The sequence below is a fragment of the Eschrichtius robustus genome, chromosome 12 (genome assembly GCF_028021215.1).
Source record: "Eschrichtius robustus isolate mEscRob2 chromosome 12, mEscRob2.pri, whole genome shotgun sequence".
Lineage (NCBI taxonomy): Eukaryota > Metazoa > Chordata > Mammalia > Artiodactyla > Eschrichtiidae > Eschrichtius > Eschrichtius robustus.
The window spans coordinates 3,196,478-3,209,778 of NC_090835.1; the positions used below are offsets into that span (position 1 = coordinate 3,196,478).

At 43.6% G+C, this 13,301-nt stretch overlaps 1 protein-coding gene across 1 annotated transcript in view; it reads right to left on the minus strand.

Annotated features, from left to right (window-relative positions):
- XPC (XPC complex subunit, DNA damage recognition and repair factor) overlaps window positions 1-13,301 on the minus strand; it is a 34,543-nt gene that overhangs the window by 12,995 nt on the left and 8,247 nt on the right. Inside the window, exons 3-7 of the mRNA XM_068557750.1 lie at window positions 11,486-11,604; window positions 9,078-9,201; window positions 8,075-8,159; window positions 6,981-7,138; window positions 6,584-6,704 (exon numbers count right to left, since the gene is read on the minus strand). Of these exons, the coding sequence (XP_068413851.1) occupies window positions 6,584-6,704; window positions 6,981-7,138; window positions 8,075-8,159; window positions 9,078-9,201; window positions 11,486-11,604 (607 nt within the window). The remainder of the gene's footprint in view (window positions 1-6,583; window positions 6,705-6,980; window positions 7,139-8,074; window positions 8,160-9,077; window positions 9,202-11,485; window positions 11,605-13,301) is intronic.

The window sequence follows — 13,301 nt, forward strand, 5'->3', positions numbered from 1 at the left end:
AACCCCAGAAAAACAAAAAATCATGAAAGAAAACAGTTATATGCCAACAAACTGGACAACCTAGAACAAGTGAACAAGCTTCTAGAAACGTACAGCCTGCCAAAACTGAGTCAAGAAGAAACAGACAATTTGAAAAGACCATTCACTAGAACTGAAATAGAATCTATAATTTAAAAAACTCCCTGCAAACAAAAGTCCAGGACCAGAGAGCTTCACTAGGGAATTCTACCAAACATACAAAAAGACAAAAACAAAAACTTATATCTATCCTTCTCAAACTATTCCAAAAAAATGAAGAGGGAACACTCCAAAATTCCTACTATGAAACCACCATGACCCTGATACCAAAACCAACGACACTACAAGAGAAGAAAATTACAACCCAAAATCTTTGATGAATATAGATGCAAAAATCCTCAACAAGGTATTGGCAAACTGAATCCAACAATACATACTAAGGATACCACGCTCAAGTTGGAGTCACTCCAGGGTTGCAAGGATGGTTCAAAATATGTAAATCAATCAATGTGATACACCACATTAACAAAAGAATAGATAAAAATCACATGATCATCTCAATAAATGCAGAAAAAGCATTTGACAAAATTCAACAACCATTCATGATAAAAACTCTCACCAAAGTGGGTACAGAGGGGACATAACTCAACATGATAAAAGCCAACTATGTCAAACCCACAGCCAACATAATATGCAAGAGTGAAAAACCGAAAGCTTTCCCAATAAATTCAGGAACTAGACAGGGATGTCCACCCTCGCTGCTTCTATTTAACATAATATTGGAAGTCCTAGCTACAACAATCAGACAAGAAAAAGAAATAAAAGGCATCCAAATTGGAAGGGAAAAGGTAAAACTATCACTATTTGCAGATGACATGATATTCTATATAGAGGACCCTAAAGTTTCCACATAAAAACTATTAGGACTAATAAATGAATTCAGCAAGGCAGGAGGATGTAAGATTAATATACGGAAATTTACTGTGTTTCTATACACTAACAATGAAATATCAGACAGAGAAAGTAAAAAAAGCAATCCCATTTAAAATTACATCCCCCCCCAAAAAACCCCCCAAAACACAAAACACAAAACCTAGGAATAAACTTAACCAAGGAAGTAAAAAGATCTATATGCTAAAAACCATAAAACACTGATTAAGGGAACTGAAGATGATTCAAAGAAATGGAAAGGTATCCCATGCTCTTGGATTGGAAGAATTAATATTGTTAACATGAACATACTACCCAAAGCAACCTACAGATTTAATGCAAACCCTATCAAAATACCCATGACATTTTTCACAGACCTAGAATAAATAATCCTAAAACTTATATGGAACCACAAAAGACCCAGAACTGCCAAAGCAATCCTGAGGAAAAAGAACAAAGCTGTAGGCATAAACTTTCCAGACTTTATACTATACTACAAAGCTACAGTAAACAAAAGAGTGTGGTGTTGGCATAAAAACAGACATATAGATCAAAGGAACAGAATAAAGAGCCCAGAAATAAACCCACACACTTATGGCCAACTAATCTATGACAAAGGAGGCAAGAATATACAACAGAGAAAAGACAGTTTCTTCAGCAAGTGTTGCTGGGAAAACCGGACAGCTACATGTAAAAACAATGAGATTCGAACATTCCCTCACACCACATACAAGAATAAATTCAAAATGGCTTAAAGACCTAAATGTAAGATCTGAAACCAGAAAACTCCTAGAAGAGAACATAGGCGGAACACTCTTTGACATAAATTGTAGCAATATTTTCTTGGATCAGTCTTCTAAGGCGAAATAAATAAAAGCAAAAATAAACAAATGGGACCTAATTAAACTTAAAAGGCTTTACACAACAAAGGAAACCATTAACAAAATGAAGAGACAACCTACTGAATGGGAGAAAATGTTTGCAAATGATGAGACTGACAAGGGTTAATATCCAAAATATACAAACAGCTCATACAGCTCAATAACAAAAAAAACAAACAACCCAATCAAACAATGGGCAGAAGACGTACTGATGGCTAACAGGCCCATAAAAAGATACTCAACATTGCTAATTATTAGAGAAATGCAAATCAAAACCACAATCAGCTATCACCTCACACCTGTCAGAACAGCTATCATCAAAAAGCCTACAAATAACAAATGTTGGAGAGGATGTGGAGAAAAGGGAATCACCGAACACTGGTGGTAAGAAGTTAAATTGGTGCAGCCATTATGGAAAACAGTATGAAAGTTCCTTAAAAAACTAAAAATAGAACTATCACATGACCCAGCAATTCCACTCCTGGGTATATCTGGAAAAAAACCCTCTAATCCAAAAAGATACCTGCACCCCAGTGAACATAGCAGCACTATTTACAATACTCAAGACATGGAAGGAACCCCAGTACCCATCAAAAGATGACTGGATTAAAAAGGTGTGGTATATACATAAAATGGAATATTACTCAACCACAGAAAAGAATAAAATACTTCCCTTTGCAGCAACATGGATGAACCTAGAGAACATTATGCTTCGTGAAATAAATCAGACAGGGAAAGACAAATACAGTAATGATATCGCTTATACGTGGAACCAAAAAAAAAAAAAAAATACAAATGACAGTATATGCAAAGCAGAAACAGAGTCACAGATATAGAAAACAAACTTGTGGTTACCAAGGGGGAGTGAGAAGAGGAGAGGGACAAATTAGGGTATGGTATTAACAGATACAAACTACTATACATAAAATAGATAAGCAACAAGGATTTGCTGTATAGCACAGGGAATTATACCCATTACCTTGTAATAAGATATAATGGAATATAATGTGCAAAAAACACTAAATCACTATACTGTAATCTGAAACTAACACAATATTGTAAATCAACTATACTTCAATCAATCAATCAATCAATCAACAGAAAATCCGTGAATGCAATGCACTATGTTAGTAGAATGAAGAGGAGAAAAATCACAAGATCATCTCATTTGACACAGAAAAAGCATCTGACAGAATCCAAAGCACTTTCATGATTAAAACACATTCAGAAAACTAGAAATACGGAACTTCTTCAACATGATAAAGAATGTATATGAAAATCCACAACTACCAAGATACTCAGTCATGAAAGAGTGAAAAGCTTTCCCTCCCAATATCAAGAACCAGACAAGATGCCTGCTTTTGCCACCGCTATTCTACACTGTGCTGGAAGTTCTAGCCAGAGCAATTGGACAAGAACAAGAAACAAAAGGCATCCAAACTGGAAAAGAAGAAGTAAAACTACCTCTATTCACAGAGGTCAAGATCTTATATATAGAAAATCCCAAAGAATACACAAGAAACTGCTACATGAATTCAGCAAAGCTGCAAGGTATAAGATCAACACCATCAGCCGTTTTTTTTGTACACCTTCACTGAACAATCTGAGAAGGAAATTAAGAAAACAATACCATTTACAATAGCATCAAAAAGAATAACATACCTAGAAAAAAGTTTAACCGGAAGATGAAAGACAGGTACACTGAAAACTACAAAATATAACTAAAAGAAATTTAAAAAGCAAATAAAAGGAAAGAGCCGTGTTTACAGACTTACTATTGACTAGATAGCAATGCTGCCCTAATCAATGTACAGAATCAGTGCAATCCCTATCAATACTCCAATGGCCTTTTTTGCAGAAATGGAAAAGCAGACCATCAAATTCACATGAAATTGCACAGGGCCCCAAACAGCCAACATAGCATTATGAGGTTGTACTCATACTTTTGATTTCAAAACTTACTACAGATTCACAGTAATCGAAACAGTGTGGCACTGGCATAAGGACAGACATGTAGACCAAGGGAATAGAACAGACAGTCCAGAAATTAACCCAAGTGTCTATGGCCAATTGATTTCTGATAAGTGTGCCAAGACCATTCATCCCCATTGAAAAACTTCCAACAAATAGTGAAAATAATACAACAAATACAATGAAGTTGAAAGACTAGTCTCTTCAACAAATGGTGCTGGGACCAGTGGATATCCACGTGCAAAAAAGAAATGAAGTTGAACACCTACCTCACATCATATAAAAACATTAACTCAAAATGGATGAAAGACCTAAACGCAGGAGCTAAAACTGTAAAACTCTTAGAAGGAAATACAGGAGGAAATCTTCATGATCTGGGATTCGGCAATGAATTCTTGATATGACACCAAAAGTACAAGAAACAAAAGAGGACGTCCCTGGTGGCACAGTGGTTAAGAATGTGCCTGCCAGTGCAGGGGACACGGGTTCGAGCCCAGGTCTGGGAAGATCCCACATGCCGCGGAGCAACTAAGTATGTGCGCCACAACTACTGAAGCCCGCGCGCCTAGAGCCCGTGCTCCGCAACAAGAGAAGCCACCGCATTAAGAAGCCCACGCACCACAAGGAAGAGTACCCCCGCTCGCCGCAACTAGAGAAAGCCCGCGCGCGGCAACGAAGACCCAATGCAGCCAAAAATAAATTAATTAAAAAAAAAAAGGAAAAATAGAAAATTGGACTTTGTCGGAATTAAAACTTCTGTGCATCAAAGTACTTCATGAAGAAAGTAAAAAGACAACCTACAGAATGAGAGAAAATATTTCCAAAGCATATATCTGATAGGTGTGTAGTAACTGAAATATATAAAGAACTCTTACAACTCAATAACAAAAAGACAAAGAACCCAATTTTAAATGGGCAAAGGACCTGAATAGACATTTCTCCGAAGAAGATAAACAAATGGCCGATACGCACGTGAAAAGACATTAACCCATCATTAATCTTCGGGAAAATGCAGACCAAAGCCACAGTGAGTACCACTTCACACCTGTGAGGATGACTACAACCCCAAAAATGGAAAATAACAAGTGTTCGTGATGATTTGGAGAAACTGGAATCCTTGTACTTTGCTGGTGAGAAGGTAAGATGGTGCAGCCGCTATGTAGAACAGTTTGGCATACAATTACCACATGACCTAGCAACTCTACTTCTAGGTATATACCCAAAAGAACTGAAAACAAGTACCCAAATAAATATATGTACACACAATGTTTATAGCAGTACTCTTCATAACAGCCAAAAGATGGAAAACAACCTAAACGCCTATCAATTGATGAACAGATAGGTGCAATGTGGTCTATCCATACAACGGAATATTATTCACCATAAAAAGGAATGAAGTTCTGATACGTGTTACAAACGTGAATGAACCTTGAAAGCATGCTAAGTGAAAGAAGCCAGACACAAAAGGTCATATATAGTTGTCCCTCGGTTATCTGTGGGGATTGGTTCCAGGACCCCCCCCCCCCGGATACCAAAATCCGCAGATGCTGAAGTCCCTTATACGGAATGGCAGAGTACAGTTGGCGCTCCCTCTATCCTCGGGTTCTGCATCTGCGGATTCAACCAACTGCAGATATAAGTCTGATTGGCAGTTGGTTGAATCCGTGAATGTGGAACCTGCAGATAAGGAATGCTGACTGTATTGTGATTTCTTTTATATGGAATATCCAAAATATGTAAATCCATAGAGACAGAATGCAAATTGGTGGCTGCCAGATACTTGGGGAGGTGGGAAAAGGAGAAAGAATGGGAGTGACTGTGTAATAGGTACGGGGTCTCCTTCTGGGATAGTAAGAGTGTTTTAGAAATAGATAGAGGTGGTGGATGCACAACACTGAAAATGCACCGAGTGTCACTGAATTGTTTACTTCTTTAAAAAAAACTATTTCTTTGCTTAATAAAACTACACAAACAAAACAAATATGTACGTGCACAGATATACGTGGGAACAAAGTCTGGGAGGATGACACTGAAATATGAGTGTTTTTCTCTGGGTGGTGATATCACAGCACAATTACTGTCCAGATACTCAGACTTTTTCAAGCCAAATTGGAAGAGAAGTAAGATGCCAGTCATTTGGTCTCTAAAGATACAAAAAGTCTCTTTCCCGAAACAGAAACTGAAGCTCAGACAGAAGTATATGCATCAATAGAAATCTTCCAGGGATAAAACCACATTTCTACCCATTTTTGTTTTATTGAGACAGAGCCTTACCTAAAGGCATTTTAAGCACGTGACAAAGCCTGTCTACACACAACCTCTTCGCCACCACCTCTTCTGGACAGAACCCTCCTCACTGCACGGCCGCCTGCCAGCATCATCCCCCAACTTGGAAGGTAAGGAAACACTTTCTTAAGGACTTCAGCAGCCAATTTGAAAAAAACATTTCCTTGGGACTTTTAAACACGATTTTTGAATACTGTAAACAATTCTAGGGCAGCTGACCAAAAATTAAGTGCTTTAATACACCAGGACACCAAGTAAGAGACAGGAGAGAGGGCAGCTTTCAACTCACACATGGGCCCAATCCTGTCTCCAATGCTTACCAACCGAATGACCCTAAGAAAGTGATTTAGCCTCTCCGAGCTTCAGTACCTGTTTTGATTTTATGAGAACTGAGCAAGGAAATATACGTAAAACAGCTGGAACGGTATGTGGCACATGACTGCCATATTCCTCAGCTAACAGGCCTAATGAAAACAGTGCTGCCAGGAGTCACTCACGTGGACCAACTCTTCACTGTCTCTCGCAGAGTAAATAGCAAACCTTCTCTCCAGCGTCGTCTGCAGGCCATCCTGCTCATTGGCTGAAAGGTCTGCATTAACTGTAAATGTTCCAATGAACCTGGAGAGAAATCAGGCATTCCTTTGCGTCAGAGGTCAGGGCAAAGAGGAACTCTGTTCTTCTACAGCCAAAACACAGAGCGGGGTGTCTCGGGAGCCCCGCCTGCCGGTGCTCCTCTTCCCAGCCTGTCTGGCCAACTCCTGAAGACCCAAGTCAGACCCTCCCCCTGGGGAGCCTTCCCAGCCCCTCAAGGAGGGTCTGTGGAACTGACCTGCACCCAGCCTCTGAGACACAAATCCTACACTACGCTCTGCAGGACAGGCCGGAGGGCCCTACCATTTCACCAGGTTTGACAGGTAGCTGACGTCCACGTCTTGAGGTGGCACTTTGGTAAAGCGAGTTGGGATGATGGAGAGGCCGATGGCGCGCAGATCTGGCTGGTTGCAGATGCTATTTCGATAGAAGCCATTTGCCAGCAGACACAGAAGGTGAACCTGGGGAGAGGGAAAAGGGAAGGCTGAAAACCAGTGGGATTTTTGCTGCCAAATTCAAAGACGTTTTGCAGACAGGAAATATTTGTTGTCATTTCTACATACAAGAAAGTAAAAATACTAACACTGCCATTTCCCAAGACTCTGTCTTTTCATCCCCTCATCTCTCCGCCCTGGCTCTGTGCTCTTTGCACCTCTCAGCTTCTGCAGCTGCTGCGGGCGGTGCCCCTTCCACCCTCCCCATCACTACACTCTCCCTAGCTGCCTGCTGCCGGTCAGAGGAAAACCAAAGTCTGCCCTTGCCTCACTCTCCATGGGCCTCCAGCACAGGCGGCCTCCTAGATGTTGGCTGTCCCACCAGCCCAGCCACCACTCGGCCTTTCGGCGTCTCCCTGTGCCATCCTTCCTCCTGACCCACCCCATCCTCTCTCCTAAATGAGGCCTTCCTCGGCTACTGAGGCCCACACTGATCTCTTTCCTTGTCCTATGTCTCGAGTCTCCCTGTTTTGATGTCTTTCCTGTTCCGTGTGTGAGATCAGAAACTCCTGAATGGTAGGAAACAAGCTTCATACAAGTCTCTCTCCCCACAATGCCAAGCACCTTGCTAGGGCCACGGTGTGTGTTCAGCAAGTACCAGCCGAAGCCAGAAGCCACAGCAACTTTAGCTGAGATCAGAACCAATGTTATTAAACAGCTGAGAGAAGGGATGGGAGAGTGCCTGGTATTAGCCCCTGCTGCCCGCCTGGCGCTGAGCTACGTGCTTTACACGTGCTATCTGCTTACTCCTCACGCCCATCCTCCCAGGCAGACACTGTTATCACCCCCACTTCAGGAGAGAGTCAGAAACTCACCAGGTCACACAGTGAGTGGAAGCCCAGAGGCAGGGCTGACGGAAAGCCCAGTTCCCCCGCGTACCACCCTCCTCCTTCCCTGCCGTACCTTGTGTGTGTCCTCACGGACTTCCTTATTGAAACGTTTCACCATCCTCCGAAGATGTGTCTCAAGCTCCGTTTTTATCTTTTCACTGCAATGCACATTGAAAAATCCGAGAATGAAGGGGGAAGCCCGACCCCACTCTCCCGTCAACGCCTCTCAGCTGCGATGACTCAGGCTGTGCTACTCAGCAGACCTGCGGCCTGGCTGTTCCTGCTTCTCCTCACCCGCGAGCCCTGGCCCAGGACATTCCCTCCCCTCGGCCTGCACCCATCCCACCTCCCAAGCACGCTCCAGGGCCTGTCCTCCAGGACGTCCCCTCTGACCGTCCCACCCCCGGGACTGACCGGCTCCTCGGCACGCACTGCCTTGACATCAAGTTAGCACATGCTCATTTGTGTGATGCTGTTCTGCTGTAAAATCTCTCTCATGTCTGTGTCCCAAGCATCTTGAAGGAAACCTGAGGCTTCTTGACTGCTATTGTCTCCCTCCTTCATGCCTAATAATGTGCCCATCACATGGGGGACTCAAGAACCAATTAACCACCAGGAGACGCACTCCATGTGGCCGGGCCGCCAGGGGCTGCAGAGGGCCTGGGGACCCTGGAGAGAAGTGGGGACCCCAACCACGGTGGGCACCACCGCAGGCCCTGCAGTGACACGGGGAGACGAGCAGCAATGCCGAGTCAGCCTGAGGGATGCAGATCGTGGCGCATCCACTCACAGCTGAAATGTTACTTAACCTCTCTGAGTCTCCGGCTCCTCCTTTGCACACTGCGCTAAAGATGGAGTAAGGTAACGGGCAACCTGCAGAGCCCTTGGCACACCTCCTGCCCTAGCCCGGACACACAGGTGTCTCCTTCAAGTCCTAAAGGTGAGCCCAGGGCTCTCTCACCTAACGCTCCCGACAACTGTGACACTCAGCCCGGGTCTCCTATGTGTTTTTCATTGAGGAGCAGCTGCCGGTGATGATACGTGACAGAAATCCAGAAGCAAGTGCTTAATCGTACCTTCTTTCTCTTGCCTTCAACTGCTCCGGTGTTTCAATTTCTATCTCCACGGGCTTCACGGGCAGAGCAGATGTAGACAAGGCTGAGCTTTCCCCCACGTCACCCGGCATGGGCTCACTAACTTCTATAAACAGTGATTTTTAAAATCAATAATAATAGTTATCATTATAATAGGTACTGTACCAAACAAAATCGAGGTTCTGCCGGGATGGAGCAAGTGAGGAATGGGTGTGAGGTAGGAAACCGTAGAGACCGTGCTTTGAGTTCCTAGGAAATGCCAGGCCCCGTGCTCTTACAATCTAATTGGCTCATTAACCTGCACAAGAACCCAGAGAAACAGCCCTCAGAGGAAGAACCTTAGGCACAGAGATAGTGAGGTGAATTAGATACAGACCCCTGGTATCATGGAGCTAATGCTCGTGTGTGTGTGTTTTAGTAGAGACTTAGGGAACAATTTCCTGGTCTCTGTATCACTATGGTAACGCTCACAAAAATCTGCTTTGTAGAGAGGCATGACTTCCCGATTCAACTGTAAACTTCTACTGAATACGTGGCAAGGCATGCATCTTCATCTCTTTCTCCGCTACACTGCTTATAAACACCAGCTGAAATAAATTAAATTTGCTGACTGTGAACTTCATTAGCAAGGTTCCTTTCAAAGCAGCTCTGGGCCTAGAAGCAATGACACCCCCCTGGCAATGACAACACCCAGTGCCAAGACCTTGGTTTCTATGTACCAGTTCCTACTAAAATGAACCAGGGCTTCTTAGAGAGAAAAAAGGCCAATTCCAGGTCTGCAGCAAGGAGAGTACAGAGACATCCTGGAACATCTTATTGTGCCAAAGGACAAAAACATTCTCAGAAACTAATGAAGCCATGTCAAAAGGGCTCTGTAGGGTAGCTAGCTTAAAGGGGCTCCTGCTCGCCAAGTGTGGGACAATCCAAAGATCAAAAAGTGTAATGATGATAACTGATAACATATTTGAATTTTTAAGTCCATAGTGATACCCAAAATAAATAAATACAATTCTTAAAAGGCAGAGCTCTTCTTTACAGATCAAAGTCAGCTAATAAATATACATGAGATGACAGAATCAAAATATTGCCACTTTGCAATGCTCAATATAATAATCTTTGATTCAGTCAAGATCACTGACACTTGCTAAAACCATTAAGTAGAAAGTGACTGGGGAACAGCATATTCACACAGAATCAGAGTCCCACTAGAGATGGTAAACTACAAAAGGAAAATGTACCTTTACATTGGCACAATCAGGCAGTACCACAGACATGGTCAAACTTAGCATCAGTAGCGGAACAACCTGACATTAGGTGCCTCTTAATGGATGCATTGTGAAGTACAAAGCTCTGAAGTGTTCCTGCCAAAAAATGTTTAATCTAAATATAACTAAGTCTTTGGACTCACCTTACAGTTTATAAGAAATCCAGGGGGCATTCAAACAAGTTTACCACCAACACAAACCAGATATGAGACATTCTACGAAACAAGAGGCCAGGACTCCGCCAAAACAAAACAAAACGAAACAAAACGAAAAAACCCCAGTGCTATGAAAAGCGAAAAAAAAGAAAGGAAAAAACAGTTATAAAGGATAGTTTTATAACAATTAGGGACTTAATTTAGGTGTGATAATGGTGTTTCATCATGCAGGAGAATGTCTTACTCTTAGGAGACGCATGCTGAAGCATTTACAAGTGAAGAGTCAGGATGTCTTCAACTTACTATCACGTGGTTCCACGACGCAGATTTACAGAAGGAAAGATGCTGGTACACTCAAACGGCACAACGGTAAAGTTAGTGAGTCTAGGTGAACAGTGTATGGACTACACGTTCAATTTTTTTTGTAGGTTTGAACATTTTCGAAATAAAAAGCTGGGAAAGAAAAATCACGCTAGGGATGGTGACATTAGGGGCTGTGTATTGTGAGTACGTGATGCACCAGGCCCATCACATTTTCCCACAACAACCCTGGAGCCTAGACTGTGCCCAGCTCACAGTAAGTGTTCGATGTTTACCAACTGTCACCAGTGGAAAAACTCAGCTCGGACAGCTAGAGTTACTCACTCACCCAGCTGCACAAGCGGCAGAGCTGGCCTCTGAGCCAGGTATGAGCACCCGCAAAGCCCGGGCTCTCTTTATGAGATGATGCGGCTTCTCTATCTCATGATCCCCTCCGTGGAGCACCGCCAGAGGAAGAGAACACACAACGTTCTTTGCTAACCTGGTCATGAATTTTTCCTTACATCAAAAGCAAGTCCCCTACTGCAACTTTATCTTTGTCTTTATTAGTTTCAAAAGAAAAGGACAGGATTGCAGTGACATGACTCCAAACAGAATCAAACAGAAAAACAGGATCAAACAGTTCTGAGAACAGAGGAAGACACTTTACCTTCTACCTCTTCCCAGTCCTCCTCACTCTCTTCCTCGTCGTCCCCTTCACCCCCACCTTCGTCCACAGCAGCCTCTTTCTCTGGACGGTGCACCTTCTTGCGGGCACTCGGGAACTCCCTGTGTAGAGATCACAGGAAGGAAGATGAAGAAAGCTCAGACATCCTAGGGCTATGTTTAAACTAAACTCAACTTTAAGGACTCCTTCTATTTACGGAGAAACTGTTGCAATTAGCTGATGATTTGTGAGCTCTGAGCCTCACTTCCTCCATGAGCCCGGGTCTCAAGTTCCCATCAAGATGTGCTCTGGGGTGCTTCCCTGGTGGTGCAGCGGTTGAGAATCCGCCTGCCAATGCAGGAGACATGGGTTTGAGCCCTGGTCCGGGGAGATCCCACATGCCGCGGAGCAACTAAGCCCGTGTGCCACAACTACTGAGCCTGCGCTCTAGAGCCCACGAGCCACAACTACTGAGCCCTTGTGCCACAACTACTGAAGCCCGTGCGCCTAGAGCCCGTGCTCCGCAACAAGAGAAGCCACTGCAATGAGAAGCTTGTGCACCGCAACGAAGACGAGCCCCCGCTCGCCTCAACTAGAGAAAGCCCGCGCGCAGCAACAAAGACCCAACACAGCCAAAAATAAATAAATAAATAAATTTATTAAAAAAAAAAAAAAAAAAAAAAAAAGATGTGCTCTGATCATGGGTCTCACACTAGATGTGCTGTCAAAACAGGAGGAACATGATGAACCTACAACCTAGAGCTGTGTGAAGGGGAACAGCCGTGTCTGTAAATCATACGGGGAAAGTTAGAAAAAACCACAAAAATAATGTGAGTCCCAAAAGTGAAAGCTGCGATGTCTGTGTGCACACGTGTGCAGCCAGACGCCAGAAAGAAGAGGAGAGAATTCACATTTGCGGATCCTACCATGACCCAGCTCAGAAGATTCTTTCCCCACCTCTGGGAAATAAGATGAAAGGAGACTGAGGTTGGTAGAATTTTAACTTCTAAGTAAGTGGGGATGTGACTGAACACAGGTGGGTCATAAGGAACACGGACAGCTGGAAGGGTAGGGAGAGAACTACGTAGATACGGAGCTGGCTAAATACTGGCTCAAGAGTCAACGGTTGCTAATATGTAATAAAATTCTGCAAATTCACACGTAAAATATGTTCAGGGAATTGAGTTACTTACAGCTTTTGTAAGACTGGACACGTGGTGTCCAGTGAGAATAGGACCCGAGATTTTACCGCAGACATTTAAAATAACAAGCCTCAGACTTCAGCTCTAAAAAGATAAACACTCCCTTTTTAGCCTGCCACTTCCTCTCAACACCACAGCAACAAAAACGCCCCCTTTGAGTAAAAGTGGCAGAAACGGCAACTCTTAACTGAGAGGGAAAGGGGGACCAGAGCTTCCCCTGGCAGCATCCTGGTCTGTTTGTGAATTTCTCTGCAGAAGGAATTCAACAAGTGGGGAGAGGCAACTGGGAAGCAGTAAGCTCGGAGGCATTCGCAGGAAAAGTCTTAGGGCAAAGAAGAGACGGACGATGGTGGAAAATCCACGTGCTTCCTCGTGCTCCCTCCTACAGCTGCCCCGTCCTGGACTGCTTTCTGAGCCAGGACTGGGGGTTGCTGGAAAAGCTGACGCTGAGAGTGAGGGTTTACTTTTGAAACAAAGAAGAAACTCCTGCCTCTCGGTTTGTCCTCTTCCTCCCCCCCTCCCCAATTTCCCTAGGAGGCAGATGATCAAGTGTCGATCGTTCACCACACATTAATATGTTCATTCACTGTCAAAGGCCCTGCCCTGGACGCCACGGG